This window comes from Pieris napi, chromosome 6, assembly GCF_905475465.1.
Source record: "Pieris napi chromosome 6, ilPieNapi1.2, whole genome shotgun sequence".
Taxonomy (NCBI): domain Eukaryota; kingdom Metazoa; phylum Arthropoda; class Insecta; order Lepidoptera; family Pieridae; genus Pieris; species Pieris napi.
This window is the reverse complement of record NC_062239.1, coordinates 9,913,858-9,935,139: the sequence shown is the minus strand read 5'-3', so window position 1 is coordinate 9,935,139 and position 21,282 is coordinate 9,913,858. Positions and strand designations below refer to the sequence as shown.

The window sequence follows — 21,282 nt, the reverse complement described above, 5'->3', positions numbered from 1 at the left end:
TATTCACTTACCGTTTAGCACTTAAGACTAACGCACACTAACACAAGTTGAAATGGTTTTCAGTCTTCTCACTAGGTCCGTGGTGTCAAGGAGTTGCAGTCTTTTTTATTTTTGTGGTGACGTCCTCTATATTAAGGTTCAGATGGAGGTCGTTATTGCGAATGTACCAGGGAGCATAGACTATTCCCCTGAGCACTTTGATTTGGAATCGTTTTATTATTTGGATGTGGCTATTACTGGTACAGCCATGTCATATGTCCATACATGTGTCAGGACTTGTTCATAGATCAATAATTTATTTTGTACTTCGGTCATGGTTATAAAAATATTACTTAACTATACAATTCCTAGTAAGTCCTTGCTTCTAATTATATCAACGCAGCTGTTTATCATATCATCCTACAAAATATAAAATATCACTTTATCGTGAGAAACTAAAATTATAAACTCTTTATAGTAAGTGACATGCATGTTGTAAGGTTGTTAAAAGACTCTTCATTAGGGTTTATTTATGTCCATTTATCACATATCATTTGAATACAAAAATATAAATAATCTAAACAATATAATATCAATGTTTTTACCGGAGATCTTTAATGCTTTGATACCATTTGTTTCTACTCCAAGCATGTGATTTAATATAATTCGTAGTTTAAAGTTATATTTGTTAAGTTAGATAAATTATTTCTCTGTTTCGATTACATACATCTGCTTTGTCTGGAAGAAACCGCTTTTAACAATAAGAATTAAGATAATTGTTTTCTGTTATTTTTTCTCTTATGTTGGCGATTTAAATCAAATTTAATTATCTATAGTATGAGATGGTTTGAAAAGACATCGCGGTAACAGCGGAAAATTCATAGTTCCAGTTTTAAAGCAACTTTTTTATCTGAAACAGTCTATCAATTTTATTTAAGTAATATATGGCAGTTAAAAACCATTTTCCAAATAATATTCCCAAAAAATTACGGGTGTAATAAATTAATCACGTCCCCGCTAATTTCCTAAGCCATTAACGTAAAGGTCATATTGTTAAATTTATCGCGTCATCGTCTTTATTATGGGAACGAGTCTATTATGGTTCTAAATTTTAGATTAATAATAACATTACGTGAACCCCGTGGTCACTTTGTTGCTATTCATTTTCACGGAAACTCATTTTGCCGGTCAAAACACAGTTTATTAATGATCACTTTAGTCTTAAATAGAAGAGCAGTGTTGGCCTAGTGGCTTTAGCATGCGACTCTGATCTGTGAGGTCGTAGGTTCGATCCCCGGCTTTGCAACAATGGACTTTCTTTTTATGTGCGCATTTAACATTTGCTCGAACGGTGAATGAAAACATCGCGAGGAAACCGGCTTGCCTTAGACACAAAAAATTCGGGGGCGTGTGTCAAGCGCAGGAGGCTAATCACAATTGCCTATAGTATTCATAAATGATCATGAAATTGTTGCGCCACTGATTTATTGAAGTTATACTTCTTTAGGCGCGTTATGAAAAATTGAAGAGAGTGAAATTTTACGATGCGCGCGCACCGTGACACAAAATTTACAGAATGAAGTTGCCCACGGAAGATGCTACGGCATTGGACATAATTTGAAATCAACATTCGAATAATAATAATAGTATTTATGTTACACTTAATGTAAGATAATAATAATAAATATTTATTTATTTAATTTTTCAAATGTAAACTGAATTTTATTGACTATAATGACTCCTTTCCAGTCTTTGATTATTTAATTGTAATTAATTATTTGCATGCAATCAAAACTATTTTTAATAATGCCAAAGTAGTATAACTTCTTACGCGCGTGCATCAGTACACGCACCCTTTTTTTATTTTATTTTTAAAAGCACAGTTTAACACCCCTGAATAACGTTACATTTTTGTTTTATTTAGTGAGCAGGTGAGTTACGGTGACCATAAAGTGTGAAGAGATGGATATTGGCCTTTAGGATCGAAACTGCACTACAGCCGTGCAAAATGGGAAAAGATTCAGCGGATTTGTAGTGTAGGATGTCTGTGAATTCATTTATATTCCGTATAAAATTAAAACAATCAAATATTATGCCAAACTATTTATAACTAACCAAAATGTATCATGAGTCTACTGTCTATTATATATTTCTTAACAGGAAAATATATACCTTTCTACCGATGTTCTATGTTCAAATGATTTTTTCTTGTGTAAACCCCGAACCAACACAATGCAATTAGCACAAATTCAAGACTTTCAATTCAGATCATTGGTTGTTTTATAATAACAACTTTTTATAACACTTATTCAATCATCAAATCTAACAGCTCGATAAATAAAATAATAATTATAATATATAATAAAATAGAAATTATAATAATAAGTGTATAGTAATCTATTTTATTTTTTTACTAATAACATTTCTATGATACTTACGAAAAGTGGCGACAAAAAAGCCTAGAATGAGTTCGTAAAACTTTCGGTATATTTCTGCGCATTCTTTGCACTTGTAAATGGCCAGTTTGAATATAAAAATCATACTAAAATTAAAAACGAGTATATTGTCAAAAAAATTGTCACCCACAAAATATCATCCGCGCATCGTGACAGAAAGATGGCGTGATTCTAAAACCTATTGCCTGAATATTCGCTGAATGCACGCTGAAATGTAGCCTGGTTGACGATGTGTTGCCGAAATTGAAAACAGGGGCCGATTTCAATTTAGAACGCGTTTTAGTTGTACCATATATGGACTTTTGTGCTTAAAAGCTAGGCTTTGACTGAATCTATCCCTCACAATATTGAAAAGGTATATACATCCAGCAGCGATAACTAACCCATTATATATGGGTACATAGGTAATATTCATAAATTTTACATATTTTAATTTAATTACGCCTTCATGTGTCATATGTCAAAAATGGGTTTTATGGCTCCGAGGATCCTCAAACAATATTAATTGTAATACATGTCTAAGTGACTACTTTAAAGGTAGCAGTCTAATATCAGTTGCCTATGTGAAGATCAAGGGTTCATTTATAAAAAAAAAAACAAAAAAAAATAGTATCTTTATCTTAAAGGAATGACATAGAAATGTTTCTCACTCGAAGAGTATTCACAATCGAATGATCATTAGTTAGCTAAATTCAATACAACAATAACATTGTTCTACCTCTGTGCCTAATGTTCTAACAATATATTTCTTCCCTATTATATTAAACCATTTTTTATTGGATTTATACCCTATATAGGTCTTTGTGATCATTTTTATTTCATAGACATAGATGAGTCGATTTTATATTTGAGTTTTCTAACGATGTTTTCCTTCACCATACAAGCGGGTGAAGGAAAACATATACATACACATACATAGACAGCCCATTGCTGGAAATCGAACCATGTCATGGATGAGAGTTATACGTTGAATCCGTTAACCAACGCTTATTTATTAGATTATTAAACGTATAATAAACTAAATTAATATAATATAAACACAATTTAAAATTAGAAAATATTAGTCCCTGTGGTAGGTAAAATACAGCGTAACAGTAATGTTTTATTTATTTTATAAAACACTTTATTTAAATAAAACAATATTTAAAATTTGTATTCAAAATTTCTTAGCCATTACGTGGATTTAAATGTTTATTTATGCAAAACTCGTTAAGTCAATTGTTTCGCCGACAACGGCGCTGACTGCAATAAAACGAGAACAAATAAAATCACGAGTCTAAAACACAACACTTGAACAGATTAAATTAAACAAATTTTATTTAAAAGGCTCACAAACAAACTGTTAACTTTACTTTTTTTTAAAGAACAGCAGGGAACAAGGGGTTCACCAGATGTTAAGTGTTAAGCCCACGGACAGTCATAATGCTAGAGGGCTCGCGAGTGCGTTGCCGGCCTTGTAAGAATTGGTACGCTCTTTTCTTGAAGGTGGTTCTACACTGGTGGTGCGCGGCAAAAACTGCCTTAAATAACGTTCAGTTGTGGAAGGACTGCCTCGACGTCGGATGATGAAACTTAGCTGCAGGTAATCCGAACAACCCCTCTGAACTATCTCCGTGGTAAATGCGGTAGAAGAGGTAGAGACCTCATCTCTACGCCACGCCAAGGGATCAAGCCGCACGGAAAGGGATTGGTATTTTATTTTATTTTATTCCTGTGTCATCTGGGTGCTTTAAATAATAGAGGATTTTATTTTTAATCTATATTAACCACTCTTGAACAACAATAGAATATAAGCGAAATAAAAAAATGTTAATTGCTATGTAACGTCTGAATGCAATGTAGTTGAAGAGAGTGCATACGTTCGTGCTATACTCTCGGGGCGTAACTCCGCTGATTTAGGAAATCGCTACTAAAACTAAGAAAGCCTGAATGAGCAAAATGAACGAGCCTTGGCTCGTACACATAAAATTGGGATGTTTGTTACCATGAGACAGACTTAAGTACAGTTGTATCTAACATTTAAATAATCCTTACCGTACTTTTTTTTTAAATTATTTGGATAAAATACATTTTACGATAACTCATATAAATGTCGCCGTCTTTACTACACCAATACAGCATGGCCAGAAGAGTGGACGGAAAGTAATTTTTGACATTGTTACCTATAAACATTACAAAAGGAACTTTTTTTAAAACAATTTTGTAAATTAATTGGTCATATGTTTGTATATTGGTTTCATATATATGTCAGGGAATGCTGGGATTATTAGGAAATGTTTACCTACTTACCGCTTGCGCATACCTCGTTAGTTTTTCGAAGGTCGTCATGTCAGGTAGAGAAGCCTTATCATGTACTTTCATATAAAGAAAAATAAGCAATGAGGCAAACCAAAAAAAAATAATATTTGTAGCGAAGTTTTCCTTAGATTATTAAGTACCATTTTGTATTACTTAATACTTCTTTTTCAAAGTATATGCCGCGCTGCATAACTTTAAGTTGATGTTCAGTTCAATCAAAGTTAATAACACGAAGTTATGAAGTTATCGTTTGCTAGTTACATTGACAAGTTAGAAAGTTTTCTAGCAAATAGGTAATGTTCCAATACTAGAAATAACAGGTGTATAGATTCTTAACAACTTTATTTCAAAAGCATTTTATTTCGTAATTTAATCAAAGTAGTCCATTATATTTTGTTAAATATGCGAACTGAAATATAATGATTTTATAGACCATTTAAGCTTTAGAGCCCAGTTCATTAGACCAATGAAACTGCTATATATCACTATTTGTTTTTAGCTCATTAGCTAAAACATCTGAGATTAGCGTATCAAATTCAAAATCATTTATTGATTTAGGTAAGACAAAGTACACTTATGAACGTCAATAAAGAAATACACATTAAACGCTTCTAATTTTACATTTACAAAAGGGCGTAGAACGGACGACAAGAACTGGCAATAAACTCTCCGCCACTCTTTTTAATCGCCAAGTTTTTTGTTGCACAATATGTTTGTAAGAAGCTGCAACTATTACACTATTCCACATGACATCTTAAGTAATTAATAATAAAAATAAAAATATGTGTCCTATATGAGCAGTAGACACGAAATAGCACGCACTTACATTCTCGTGGGAACAACACGCAAATTAGCAAATCTCTGTCTACTTCAACAAATATATATATATACAAATGAAATATTCACCTGTAGTTCATTCGTATATAGAATCATACATAACGTTTTCATAAACAGCGCATTTGGTTAAGGGGCCTTAGGGAGCTAAGGCGAGCTTTAGAAACGAGTGCTAGTGCGAATCACTTTTCGTATGTCGAAATCCAATACATTTTTGACGTGCAGATGTCAGAGCGCTGTCTGGTTTCTAAAACTTACCCTAATGCCCGGGATACACGAGGCTAGTTTTTCAAGCTAGGATAGCAAGCTAGTACTGTCCTGGCTTGGAACTTGCTAGTTCTGTCTAGGATTATTTTAAGGTACTATTGCAGTGACTGAGGTGACCACACGTCCAAAATGAGATGCATTCGAAAAAAAAACACTATGCGACTGAATGAGCTACTTCGAAAACTGTGACAATTCGCACTAGACGAACTAGATGAAGAGTTATAAAAACGGGTGTGGACAAGACCGTGCATTTTAAGAAGAGATACGGTACAGTTGTACAAACTGTAAATTATTATCCATACTTAGTTTGGGCATCTTATAATCTCAAAAACACGTCGCTGTGACAAAAATAAATAAAACGCGTGGTTCCTGCTTATTAGCCAACTGAAAACTAGCTTCGCCGACCACATGAAGCTAGTACACAAGCCAAGATAGTAAAATCAGTGGAGGGGGGCGCTACTATCCTACAAAAAAAAAACTCCATCCTATTAAAAACTATCCTGGCTTGTAAACTAGATTACTAGCTTACTAGGTCAGAAATGAAGCTAGTTTTGTCTACACGAAGCCAGAAGCTTGCTAGCTTACTGACACTAGCTTGCTATCCTAGCTTTAAAAACTAGCCTCGTGTAACTCGGGCATAAGTCTCGAATCTGAATCTGAGGGCGACACAAAAATACTTTGCGACAAGATCATTTATCGCAATTAGAAAAGCAGGGGAATATGATCAAAATGAAAGGAAAAATAAATTACGGTCGATCTGAGGTCGGGAAGGGGTGGGGGAAAACACGAAAAAACACCCTAATTTTCAATCGAAAATTCTGACGTCAAAATTTCAGCTTTTTTCAAAAAGTTGAATGAATCTTCTTTAAATTATAATTAGATGCCTATTTATTACTATTTTAAGATAACTTATATATACCTGAGTAACCTAAAAAAAAATTTTAGCCTTTAGATGGGCTAAAATTTTCGTATTTCATAGAGAAGTAGGGAAGGGGATGACACCCGTCATGGGCGTTACTGCATACGATTTTTTGCATTTTCTGAGAAGATTTACTATGGTAATATATATATATATTTTTACCATAAGAAAGTACGGATTTCAACGAACTGAAAGCACACCAACTTTTTGAAAAAAGCTGAAATTTTGACGTCAGAATTTTCGATTGAAAATTAGGGTGTTTTTTCGATATTAATTCAAAATAAGGTGAAAAAATAACTATTTTTAATCAAATAAATTACAGTATATTTGGGACATAATAAGGTAAGTTTTCACCAAATTTCATTTAAAAAAATAAATTTTTGTAAAAGATAAAAATAAAAAACCAAAAACTTGGTTTTTTTAATTTTTCACATAAATTTTGAGGTTATGTGAAAAATATGTGAATACAAAAGTTTTAGATCTTATTATTACCTACAACTTTGCCATTTAACTTTCTTCGATAGGACTTTTAGTTTAGCCGGAAATCGAGATAAACCGTTTTTTACCCTTAAAACTCCCCCCCCTACCCCTTCCCGACCTCAGATCGCCCGTAAATTATTTTTCCTTTAATTTTTATAATATTATCCACCCTTTCCAATAGGTTTCAATCCTACTATTATTTTTTTCACTTTTTATTTTTTTTAAAGGCTATCTGCACTGGTCTATTAGGGTAGGTTAGGTTTGGAATAAATTTCTTTTGGAAAAAATCCTTCTCCTCCACCCAAGTTTTTGCCAGAAAAACTATACCATAGACCATTGCATTAAGATTAAATAACATTAGAACTTATATAACATGAAAATGCATTAAATAGACTACTACAGAATTAGGTACGCCTCAGGTGGTGAACATCAGATGTGGGAAAGTTTACCTTCCTTGTTAGAAATAGTTTGAGCTAATATCTAAGTTTACAGCTTTTCCATTAGATAATAAACATTAGGAAGCACTATAGATCAAGGCACTAGTCTAATTATAAACAGAGCAATCATAATGAACAGAGAAACAATGTTATTGACGTAAAATTCTTATATGTCAAACCATATTGGATTTTGACTTTGACAGATGTCACTGAACCTATGTGTTCTAGTTAAATAAAACAAAATGCCTTTATTACAAAATGATAAGAGAGCAACAAATATACTTTAAGAAAAAAAAATACATCATTATATTTTTATATAAAACACGTATGACACATTTTTTATTCACAATTGAATACTTTCTATATAACGTCTTTTGTGGACCAAATCGAGTAATTTCCTTTTATTTATTCTTAGAAATCTGAGGAAGGTTTATATTGAGAAGAAATAATAAAAACATTTATATGTTATTATTCCGGAAAAGCGAACAGTCCCTTTGGAGTAGCATAGCCAAATGTTCCATAGTTATGTAGCTACTAAATAGGTAGGCTAAGTAAAAAATAATATTACGGCGAAACGAAATGGGGGCAGATATATTATTTTGTTTATTTGGAACGAGCTTTGGTGTGGGATGCTACTTAAGTGGATACATTAGCCCCGTCTCATCGGACAAGGCAAAAAAGCTGACGCGGCCGCAGAGCAGGCGAAAAATTATAAACGGCTCAAATATAAGAGTCTTTCCTCCAACTTTGATTTTGTACCCTTTGGAGTAGACTCTTGGGTTGTGGAGTTCAAGTTGTACCGTGTAGGTTAAGAAAATTGTAAGTACTGTCGTGTGTTGACAATTAATACTTTAATTTTTGTTTTTTTTTTCATATGAAAGCGGCTGCCCATAGATTTAAATAGGCCACAAAATCTATTCATTAATCTGATAAATGTACCAAGCAACCACGATTCATAACCGCCTATTTAAATTTTGTTGGTACAACAGCGTAGTGATATAATCTATTAAGCCTATATTTCGACCGCTGAAATGGTTTTAGCAAATATTACCGACCGCTGTGGACTGACGAATTGGTATAATGGATAGCACTTTGCTAAAAATATTGCCTTTGTTTTACGAGAAGTGTTTGTAGTTTTAGAACCAATATATCTCTATATATATTGACGACTCATTGGTCTAGTGGTTAGTACCCCTGACTGCGAATCCATGGGTCCCGGGTTCGATCCCCGGCTGAGACGAACATCGATGTGATGAGCATTTGGTGTTGTGCTTAGGTCTTGGGTGTTTAAATATATATTTATATGTCTATCTATCTATAATATGTATGTATATCCGTTGCCTAGTACCCATAACACAAGCTTCACCAGCTTAGCATGGGACTAGGTCAATTGGTGTCAATTGTCTTAAAAAAAAAAAATTTTTTCCTTCACCACACGAGAGAGTGTTAATTGAGCGCACATTGGTGCATAGGGGTTTGAACCTTCAGGGATGAGAGTCTTACTAGAAGTGCTCCTTCTAGAAGAAAAATATGGCTAAAAGTCAAAAATCATTTATTCATGTAGGTAATAATGTACACTTATGAACGTCAGAAAAGAAATAAACATTAAATGCTTATAATTTTACATTTACTGCCAGTTCTCAAATCAAGGGCGTAGAACTGAAGAGAAGAACTGGCAATAAACTCTCCGCCACTCTTTTTAATGTCCAAGTTTTTTGTTTTACACAACATTTGTAAGGAGCTGCAACCATTACACCATTCCACATGACATCTTAAGTTAAGCTAAATTGTCTAACCAAAAGGTATCACCTATAAATAAAAGAAAAAATACATATGATATAAGATTTGTAATACACATCCACACAGCGTAAATACGACCAAGCATAATGGATAATCAAATATTATTGGTGTATTGTAATGTTTGCAATGGTCCAGTTATATGGGAAATTATATGTAACGAGGAAGTAAACAATGAGATAACGATATGTATATTGTTTAATAATAAATGTATATTGCTGTTAATAAGCTTAATACAACGATGCGTTTTCGCTTTATGTGTATCACGAGTAATGTAGCTAGTAGATTTTTCCTACATTTTGTTTATGAACTAAATTGTCAATAAATACATGAACTTTCGTAGAGGACCAACTGTTCTTTATTTTTTAAGACCTTATAAATAGTGTTTGTAAAAGTTTCGTTATTTACATCATGCTACAATGTAGTTAGTTTGTTAAAACATCGTTCTTCTTGTCCGTTCTACGCCCTTGATTTGAGAATTGGCAGTAATTGTAAATTTAGAAACATTATTTTTATTTTACAACATACTATAGCCCCAAGTTTAATTAGTTAATTTTGTTCAAAAATAATCAAAACTGCCAGTTCTTCTTGTCCGTTCTACGCCCTTTATTTGAGAACTGGCAATAATTGTAAATTTAGAACCATTAATTTTTTTATTGACGTTCAAAAGTCTACATTTTAAATAATATTTTAATTTTGACATATTATATGTTGAAATAGGGCAAATATTTTTAAGGCATTTAATTCTTTTCACCAACTGCAACTGTTACTGACTTATTATTATATTTCTAATAGTATGATGGGGTTGGAATAAATGTACTTGGGCTCCAATAACTCTTACTGGACATCACTAGTAAGCTCACACAAGGCTACCTACAACAGTAGTCCCTAAAAACTACTAATTTAAATGTGTTTTAAAATTAAATTAATAATAAAGATACAACGTTTTAATAGCGTGTCCTTTACAGCCTACATAAGCGAGTGTTTATAACAACTATGAAATAATTATATAATTACAATTATTAAACGTTTTTTTTATAAGACAAAAATATTATTTAAACTCTACTAATAGCAATATGAAATGTACTTCAAACAAAATCCAAACCGTTCTACTCGAAATTATAGGGTGCTAAATTTACGTTTGCTAAAAACGCAAGAGTGTCGGTAGCTGATTGTCAAGCTCAAAGGAAGTTCGTACAGAGAAAGATATAATTGTATAAAGCACGAAAAAATTCAAATGGTCTTGACTGTTCAATTAATAAAACATAGTGAACAATAACAAATAATGTCAAATTAATTTGTAATACAAATAGGTTTTTTCGATTTTTTCTTGGTAGGACGCCCTTGATATAGTTACTTCATGTGCTCACAGCTACGACTAACCTTCTGAAAAGGGCACATGTGATTCCGTGTATAACTTTAGTTAACGAATTACATAGGTTAACGGACCTTTTTTATTGTCCGTTGAGTGAACTAAGTAATTTCTTATGCTTGTTTTTTGTTTCGTGTGTAAAGTTTTTTTTTAATTTGTTGTGCATTCTTGTTGATTTAGAGTCTCCTGTTAGAACAGGATTGTGTTTTTTATAAATAAATAAAATTTATATACGACTCCCTTATCTCAACAGCTCATTGGATTTTGACAAATATTGCTAGTTCGCGCTAAGTCGCGACTCTGAAGCCCCTAAGAAGTATTTATGTGAATTCGTAAGTTACTTTGCTTTTATATAGTACATAGTCAAAACATTAAACGTATTTGTAGACGTAGATAGATCGCTAAGTTTACTCTACTGTTATTACATCGGGTGACACAACCAGGCCAAGATAATGTGTATCCAGTGTCGCTGTCAATCGGTCTGTCATTGTGTTTGCATAGATCACAGTTAAGATTCGGTCATAGATTAATGTATTATTTTTATTGCACAGAACACTACCAGAACCTTTATTTAGGGGCTCGATACAATTACTTTTAGGAGTTTTATTACAAGTTCGCGTTTTTCACTAAGAATTTTTATTTGTATATTTATTTTGTAATCCTACAGCTAACAAAAATTATAAATATACAAACAATTACACTAAAAATGTACCCAGATGGAATACATAGTATTTACCTACAAAGAGGTTGAAAAATGTACAAAACGGAACGAACAATATAAAATATTCAATACATTTAACTAAGAGATACCTAATTTGGCTGTGTTGTGTGATGGTGTAAAAGTGAGGGTGTGTATGTGGGGTATGCTCATGCGCAGGTTTAGGTGATTTAATTTATTTTATTATTTTTTATTACTTAAGATGTCATGTGGAACATGGTGTAATGGTTGCAGCTCCTTACAAACGTTGTGTAAAACAAAAAACTTGGCGATTAAAAAGAGTGGCGGAGAGTCCTTCTCTTCCGTTCTACGCCCTTGATTTGAGAACTGGCAGTAAATGTAAAATTAGAAGCATTTAATGTGTATTTCTTTTTTGACGTTCATTACTGTATATTGTGTTACCTCCATGTTAATGATTTTTGACTTTATTATAGATATTCTATAAATGTATCCGTATCATAGTCTGTTAATATGTTTATATATAATTTTTTTAATATACACAATAATAAATTAGTTTAGCAAATTTAAATTAAACCAATTACACCTAAGGTTCTGATTTGTGTTAATCGTCGTTATAACGTCTAAAGCCGGTTCGCGGTTCAAGAATCGCGTAACTCCATTTACACGTCTTGTTACTAGCTCTTACTCAGTCTCTATATGTTTGCATTTTAAGTAAGGACAGCGCAATTGGTATGGAGATACTAATGTAAATAAGATTTATGCTTCAAAGGTCTATTTTATATTTAGATATCTCAGTAAGTAGGGTAAAAATGTCGCATTTATAGAATGTGGTGCGTATAGGATTTCTGATCTCTTTCTCGCGAATAGAAAATATCTGTTGAGAATAATAAAAAAACAACAATTTATTATTTAGCTTAACTTTAATATTATTTCAAGAATCTATAAGGGGGAGAAGGATGGGTATTTGTTTTTTTATTATTTTTTATACAATAATACATTAAATCATGAAATGTTATATTAGAAAACCACTGTTTGTATAAATGTAACCAGAAGTCTTGTTTACGAGCACATAAAAAAATTGTAATTAAAAAAAAAATACTGTGAATTAATTAAATTATTTTAGTTACAAGTGCTCTACGGCAAGCGTGATCAGCAATAGACTTCTAACTTGTTTGCTACAGACTCAAATACACAAGCTGTAACGGGATTTCAAATAAAACTAAATTAACGACATCTCCCTTTGTCGTTGTTTGCAAAGGTGCTAATTAAAAATACTATTTCTAACTTTTTTCAATATTCCGAGATAAAATCTTTTTTGCTTTTAAATTCATATCTCGAACTATATTTTATTCCGTTTTTTAATTAAAATCCGCGTGTATTATTAGTTGTACAATGCTTTGACAGAAGAACATCTAAATACGTATAGGTAATTTTAATACAAAAACATGTATGGGACTTATTAGACGTTAGAAGTTATACTTCTTTGGCGTAACAAGATAAAAATCTTTTTAAATGTGTTATTTATTACTTATATTTCGCCTTATTCTATGTTTATTTGTATGTAGAAAGAAGGTATTTAATACATTGAAAGTTTTATTATAACGCATTATCTAGTTAAACAAAATTTATTTCAATATCACAAAAAAATACATAATTAAAGAAATGGACATTTTTTTAAATGTGACTATGCTAACTTAAGGGTGTCGGTTTTTTGTGACGGTGTGCGCGCGCATCGTAAAAATTTAGTATCATCAGTTTTCCCTAACGCGCCAAAAGAAGTATAGCATCAATAATCGTATAAAATCAACACATTCCGCCTTCGTACTCGTAGCTTAGTTTGGGGGTTTTTGGTTACATTCTTGACAAACATTTGCTTTAGATTGAAATTATAACTAATTTTTATAGTATATATAGATTTATGCCACTTTGTAAGACTTGGCTTAAGTGACTTTAAAGTATATTTTATGTTATTTATGACCTCAAACATACCACATTTTGAAAGAAAGACAATCAAACAATTATGAAATATGTAAAAATTAAGATATACACGTGTAAAATCGGGGTCTTATCCCTGAACACAGTATATCTTTCCTGTCTTTTACGAATATATTTCGCCCTTTATATTTTGTATCCAATCCCATCTCGCTTTTTCACGCTCCTTCGAGCAACCGAATTAAAAAATCAATGTCACAATATACATTTATTTAAATGTCTTCCTAATATTCAACAGGATAAAGGTGATTTTTCTATATTGAAAACAACAGTAGGACTTAGATAATTGATTGATTCCCGTTTTGTGATAGACGTCTTGACCTGGTTTACAAAAATACCTGTAAATTCTGAAATACTGTTTTTTGGAACCTTTTAACTGTATAACAATTGTACAAAATATAATAATATTGAGGAAATAAAATAATAGAACTTAAAAATGTTGTGTCAATTTTGGAAGGCAAGGAATTTAATCGAGCTTTTGTATTCGTTTTAAGCCTTGTAAACTTTAAAGAATCTAAGTATTTTTTTCAGATCTTGCGCGGAAAATACAATAAATGCGCCATTTCGATGTTTCCATTCGTTTACAATGGTTGCCATCATTGAGTTATGAAGTTGGTAGTGTGAACACCCTCATGATAAGATTATGAGAAGAGCGTACTACTTACTTACTTACCTTAAGCCCGGCAACGCACTTGCAAACCTGCTGGTGTTGCTGCGGGTGTCCTTAGGGGGCGGTAACTAGTTAATTTTAAGTGACCCGCCTACACGTTTGCCTCCTATTATTATTAAGTAAGAATAGTTAATAGTTAAAAAAAAATCAGTGGCGCTACAAACTTATAGGTTTCGTCTCAGATTTCTGAATCTGTTTCATGATCATTTTTAACCCTAGATCACTAAACTTTTTTTTTTCAAACTCTGTCACTAAACATTAGTCCTACAAACTAACAAAATAAAACCGCAATATTTATCAAAACTAGAGTATTTATTTAGAAAAAGTCTACTTAAAATATGGAATGTCTTTTAAATTACCACATAATAAAACAAAAGGTTAAAAAAAATTATTCTTGGCAGTCGGCACACCCTGGAACCGTATGTTCCCCGCAAATCGCCGTCTTGCAGCGGCTGCAAACATATTTAGTCATCCTGTGTTTTTTGTAAGGACAAAAAGAACATATTTTACGCTTATTTTGTTGCGCTTGAGAGGTACTAGGAGTAGCATCTTCAATTTTTAAAATATCTTTAATACTAGCTTTTATATCCCTCCTCAAAGTGACAGTGTTATACCGCTCTCGTAACCATGGCTCTATGAGCTTATCGGCTAAACTTTGGACGAAACTCCTACGTCTCATTGGTTTTTGCCGTTCTCTGACCATGTTCGACACATAGATGACATATGAATTAATTAGGCACAGGTTCAAGACATTATAAAACACGCATTGAGGCCATCTATTGGTTTTGCGATTGACACATATAGCTGAGCACATTTGGTCGACAGTGTCGACAGCACCTTTGGTACTATTATAAAAATGTATAATTTCAGGCTTTTTCGAAGTGGAGTTAATGTCTGGCTGACTGTGTACTGTCGAAAGAAGAAATACTGTCTTGTTAGATTTTGGTTTATACGAGACCAGAGTCTTCTCACCATCAAATGCAAACATCGAAGTATGAATCTTTCTTGATTTTTTGTTTTTCATCTCAGGTGGAATCTCTCGCTTATTACTACGTATTGTCCCAACAAGTGTGAGTTTATACGGGTCCTGAAGTAATTCTGAAGCAAGTGGCACTGAAGTGAACCAGTTGTCCATCGTAATATTTCTGTTTGTCCCATAGACAGGCTCACAGAGTTGTTTCACAAAATGTGTGGCAAGAGGCATATTATCGCAATTGGTTCCTTTACCCAAATAAGGCGTAGCATTGTATACGTACTTTGAATTAGAATCTGCAACCATTACAATTTTTATGCCGTACTTGTTAGGCTTATTGGGTATATAAATTCGAAATGGGCAGCGCCCTCTGAACCCAACTAATTGCTCATCGATTGTCAGATAGGAACTTGGCTTGTACCATTGTTTGCAATGACCAATGAATTTCTCCCAGAATTCTCTTATAGGTGCAAATTTATCGGATGCTCTTCTGTCTTGTCTGGTAGCTTTGTCATCAAATCGAAGGCATTTAAGCAAGAAATCAAATCTCTCAGCGCTCATGCAGGCTTTGAAAATGTTACCACTCCTTCTGTCATCAAACAATATTCTCGTGGGTAAATGATTACTTTTTATAGCAGCTGATTGCATAAGAAGACCCAGTAAAGCTTTTAGTTCAATAGCTGAAGTTGGAGAAATAGTATGAGTGAGTTCCTTGTACTTCACCTTTTTTATTTCAATCTCTGCATTTGTGTAAATAACAAGTTGGTCAATCATTTCATCAGATAAATACAAATGAAATATTGGAAGTGGTTCTACCAAATCTCTTGCATCACTGTTAGGTCCGGGTACAAAATGAATAATGTTTCGAGCCGATGCACGAGTGTTTGAAGAGCGTGGAGTAGTTGCCCACTTATGTTTGTTTTTTCCATAAATGTATGGTCTCTCAGGTTGTATTACCAGATCCTGGTGAGAAGCTATGGGTGGACAAGGCTGCAAACACTCCAAAGAATCATCATCAGAATCTAGGATTCTGTTTCTGTTACGGCTTCTCCGGGAAACATTTAGATCTTCATCAGAAGAACTCGACGAATCATCTTCAATTTCGTCGGTATCCTCGACTAAGTCCTCCTCTAAGTTGTCATCAGGTTCGGAGTCCGAAGGCACACCAGATGGTCCAAAAAATGGTGAATCGTCATCGTCATTATCTGACTCGTTCAAAATCTGCAATATTTTATCTTGATCTCGTATCAAATCCATCTGTAACAGAAAATACTGCTAAAACAAAATGTTCAAAATCTCATAAAAAAATAAAAAATGATAATAAGTTCATAAAATAAATATTGCTCGTAGTATCACACATATTTATTATTCATTTACATTAATCAGTAATTAGTTATTATAGATAAAATCGTAAATAAAAAGAAATATTTCATAACTTACCTTTCTTCACTTTTGTGGCGCAATTACTAAACATTAGCCTGAGAGACTACTATTGCGTAATATCTCCGGAAGTAGGAAGCGTGCGTACGCAATGCGAGTTCACGGGTCACTGATTGGCCGAATTAGGAAGGTACTGAGCGGCTGAGGGGGGTGCGGTAACGGGAACATACATAAACAGCGAATGCGTCAGAGTCGTGTAGCCTGTGAGACTAATGTTTAGTGATCTAGGGTTAAATGTAATAGGCAAGTAGGTGATCAGCCTCCAGTGCCTGACACACGCCGTCGACTTTTTGTCCTGTGTTTCCTCACGATGTTTTCCTTCACCGTTCGAGCAAATGTTAAATGCGCACATAGAAAGAAAGTCCATTGGTGCACAGCCAGGGGTCATACCTACGACCTCAGGTATGAGAGTCGCACGCTGAAGCCACTAGGCAAACACTGCTCTGATAAAATAATAATAGTAATGGATAGAGAGAGGATAATAATAGTTAATTAGATTTAAAATCAGTGTAGTTCATTAAAAAGAAACCTTCACAAAACCTGAGTTGTCTAGGAAAAATCTATTCATCAAATAACAAAAAACAAAGGTTGGGGAAATTACATTATGTCGCAGTCCGCTTCCAGAGTTATTGGTATTCAATCAGAGAACGGAAAATAAAAATGAAAATGAAAACTGTTATTGTAAACTAAGGTTTTTACTCAAATAAACAGCTGCGACTTTTTATCAGTATAGCGTTTTGGCGACAAGGAAATTCAATTTGTATCTTCTGTCGCTTCCATTTGATTCATATTGTTGATTATTTATTTCGGAATGAATAGGAAAGCAATTAGATACACCTCTGCAAACGGAAAAATTGATTAAATAAGTTTTTAATTGAACCTAAAAAGTGTAACTGCCAAAAAGAAAGTTGCCATTTAATTAATGCTGGCCGATTTCCTTTGTTAATTTAAAATCGAGGCAAGAGGGTGTATTTCAAAGAAATTAATTGAATTAAAAAAAGAAATTAGTGTTCTAGTAATCAAATCTTAAAGTCAGTAATGAAATCAATACCCATTTTCTATGTTTAGGCTTCGCCACCGAAAGTAAAACAAACACAATAATATCAGTTTTTAATCAGTCTTTTAAACAGTGTTGGCCTAGTGGCTTCGGCATGCTACTCTGACCCCTGAGGTCGTAGGGTCGAACCCCGGCTGTGCACCAATGCACTTTCTATCTATGTGCATTTAACATTCACTCGAAAGGTGAAAGAAACATCGTGAGGAAACCGGCTTGCCTTAGACCCCAAAACGTCGATGGTGGCAGGAGGCTGATCAGTGATCACCTACTTGCCTATAAGATTGACAAGTGATCATGAAACAGATACAGAAATCTAAGGCCCAGACATAAAAAGGTTGTAGCGCCACTGATTTTTGAAGTTATACTTCTTTAGGCGCGTTATGAAAAATTGATGAGAGTGAAATTTTACGATGCGCGCGCACCGTGACACAAAATTAACAGAATGAAGTTAGTGGCGCATGTTGGCACGCACGCCGCCTCTGTTCACTGTGTATTTATATTTATAATATTTATCCACATGCTTTGAGTTTCTACATTTAAAACACGTGTTTTCATTATACAAGTGCGAATTTTATATGTGCGTCTGAATTATAATCAAAAGTGATTAAAATTGAATATTTAAAACAATACTAATTAGTATTATAAAATAATAATAAATATAAATAAAATATTAATAAATATTTATTTATTTAATTTTTCAAATGTAAACTGAACTTTATTGACTATAATGACTCCTTTTCCAGTCTTTGATTATTTATTTGTAATTAATTATTTGCAAGCAATCAAAAACTATTTTTAATAATGCCAAAGAAGTATAACTTCTTACGCGCGTACATAATACACGCACCCTTTTTTATTTATATATCTTTTGAATAATGAATTTACACGTAAAGGTGGGGTTTACTGATAATGTTTCATCAATATCGAACATATTAATGTTAGTGCGCTACTGTCGACTTCCGAATTAGTAAGCCAAATTTTGAATTCAGTTTTGACATTTATTTGAAAGACATCCCTAAAATTAAAGTAAAGACGTCATTAGTAATATATAATTTAAAGTAGTAATCCAATTCCCCTAAGAAACAATGTTTTATCGCAATAAAACTGTCTTCACAAAATGTTAACTATTCATAAGTTCATTATACATGAATTTGCAATCCAAGTTAGAGTTATCGCTATAATAAAATATTTTTATGTCGGTCCGTATGAAAAATTGTAGGTATTCCCTTATAGCGTAATAATATTATGAGATTGGGGATTTTATCGTGTAAGGATTTCTGTTTTGGTATTATATATGTTCATAATCACAGGAGAGTATTAATAAGCTTATAAGTACATATTATCGAATATAAAAGGTAAAATTGTTGTCACGTGTATTTTATACCAGTCTGAACTGATAACACTGATTATAAACTTTTCTTCTACTTTTTTCTTCATTATAGTTACGTAAGGTTAGCTTTCATATAAATAATCAGTATTAAGGATTTCATGCCCGATTGAGCTTCGTTAGGTACTACTAGAAGCACACTAATGATTTAAACATTCTTTATAAAGAATACAAGTGATATAGATGTAAAACCTTTTCGAAAGTCAACACAACAACCCAAATTCAAACAAAGGATTTCAGATTGCGTATCATTTTTTTAAAGAAAAGACAAAAAAATTCAGTCATACCGTTGTCCATGGGAACTTAGCTTAAACTAACTAAACCTAAGACCGAGCACACACTCCCAAAAAACTGATTTTTAAACCTCTCCGTTGTAACCCTCTAGCTGAACTATAAAAATAAAAAAAGCAATAAACGAAAACAGGATTGTGAAAGTTTCATTCCATTTGAACATTTTGAATTCATTAAGTTGGCCTTTTTAATTTGGTTGGCCTGTATTCCCCTGTTGTCTACCACTGGATTACAGCTCGATTGCCTTTTTTATGTATTATTTATTTATGGTTGCGTAGAAATACTGACATTATTGGTTTTAAAACATTGATATACAAAAAACCCAAGATGCACACTCAACGTCAAAAAAACGTCCTCAAAAAATGAGCGCAACATTCTAAATTGTGCGCTCATTTCAAATAGTCTCGCGTCTACAAGTGGAGTCGATGTTATTTATTTGTGTTTTTTTTTATAAATAAATTTATGTACTCTTGAACTTTTTTGTGTGTAGTTTTTAACAAATATATTTACGCTATATAAAGTGTGGGTCAGGAGGTAGCCAATTTAACATTTTTTTTTAATTTAAAGAAAAAACTTTTTAACCGGATTAAAGTTATGTATTATTATAAATTTACAACTATTTAACATCCAACACCTTTTGTCTTCAGTCACCGTGACCACTCACGCTGTAAAGCACCCGAAAAGTCGGATAAATTTAAAATTATGTTAAATAGTTGTAAATAAAAAAGTCATGTTCGACTCCACTCAATACCTTGTCCTACCGACCACGGTAGGTCGTAAAATTTTATTGCTTTAAGTACGTATACACTGCGGTGTAATAACAACTTTAAGCAATTCGCGTAAGGTTGATTTTGCAATAATATATGCTTGTAACATATACTGTTATGGACAGAAATAGTGTTTCGGGACACTTTCGAGCGTTACTTTTATATGAGACTGTGCATCTTGGGTTTTTTGTATATCAATGTTTTAAAATGATTTTTTCAGAAGAGTAAGTTAAACAAAATTGAATTCGTAAATTGAAAAATTCTGCTAATTTAAATTAATCCAGGCCATTATACACCTAATCCAGGGTAATTCCACATTCGCACTTTACTGTTTGGGTTTCGAATAAATTCTGAAATGACCTTATAGAAATATTGCGCCTGAAAAATAAGTTCGAGCAATATATTTTTATTCGCAAACTTAGGTATTAAATTTACGTAATTAAACAGTTGCAAGCTGAAGTTTTAATAACAATGTTTTTATCTTATATATTTAAAAAATAATTAAGCCTTCTATTTTTAACTAATAAACGCCAAATCAATCACCGATATACCGTACTTTGGCCCAGTTTCAAACATATTCAATTAGACCTTAAACTGGTAATAAAGTTGTATCTTTTCATTAAATTTGAGGCAAATACGTCCAACCAACAATTCTAATTTTCCCTTCATCCGATACAATTATTACTTGGCTGGAATTCGCCTTCCAGGTAATGTAGTCTAACTATACTATTTAAACTTACTTATATACTATTTTTTAAAGGCTTATGTTTAACTTACCACCAGGTATAGTAACATATAACAGACAAAAATAGTAAATGATTACCAAAATTAAACCCGCATTTTAATGTAAAATTACAACCTAAGTTTTAACATCTCGCTATCCTATTTAAGCAAACTGGCTCCAAAAAACTCATTGTTAGCCCAAAAATAGTTAATGAAAACCAAATTATTAACCATATTTTAATTTAAAATGAAATGCAAAAAAATAAAATCTCGTTATCCGATTAAAGTAAATTACCCTCGGCAAAAAAAATATTTTGCCAAACACAGTAAAGTAAATTTACTCCTAACCTTTTTGTCTCCAAATTGATTAACCACTACAAAAAAAAATGGGGTTAAATATAATGATCACCATAAAATGCTTTGATACCCTTAGTTCTTTTACCAAAAATATATACTTAACACCA

The 21,282-nt window shown here is 32.7% G+C and overlaps 1 protein-coding gene across 1 annotated transcript; it reads right to left on the bottom strand.

Annotated features, from left to right (window-relative positions):
* Positions 1–14,473: 14,473 nt before the first annotated feature.
* Positions 14,474–16,828, bottom strand: LOC125050403 (piggyBac transposable element-derived protein 4-like). The gene is made up of 2 exons (XM_047650246.1): positions 16,594–16,828; positions 14,474–16,410 (listed from the first exon to the last, which is right to left on the bottom strand). The coding sequence occupies exon 2, from the start codon at positions 16,408–16,410 to the stop codon at positions 14,569–14,571; it is 1,842 nt and encodes a 613-aa protein (XP_047506202.1). The 5' UTR covers positions 16,594–16,828; the 3' UTR covers positions 14,474–14,568.
* Positions 16,829–21,282: the final 4,454 nt, after the last annotated feature.

Bases quoted from the DNA above. Each gene is read 5' to 3' on its own strand.
- LOC125050403 (XM_047650246.1), bottom strand. From the start codon at position 16,410: ATGGATTTGATACGAGATCAAGATAAAATATTGCAGATTTTGAACGAG.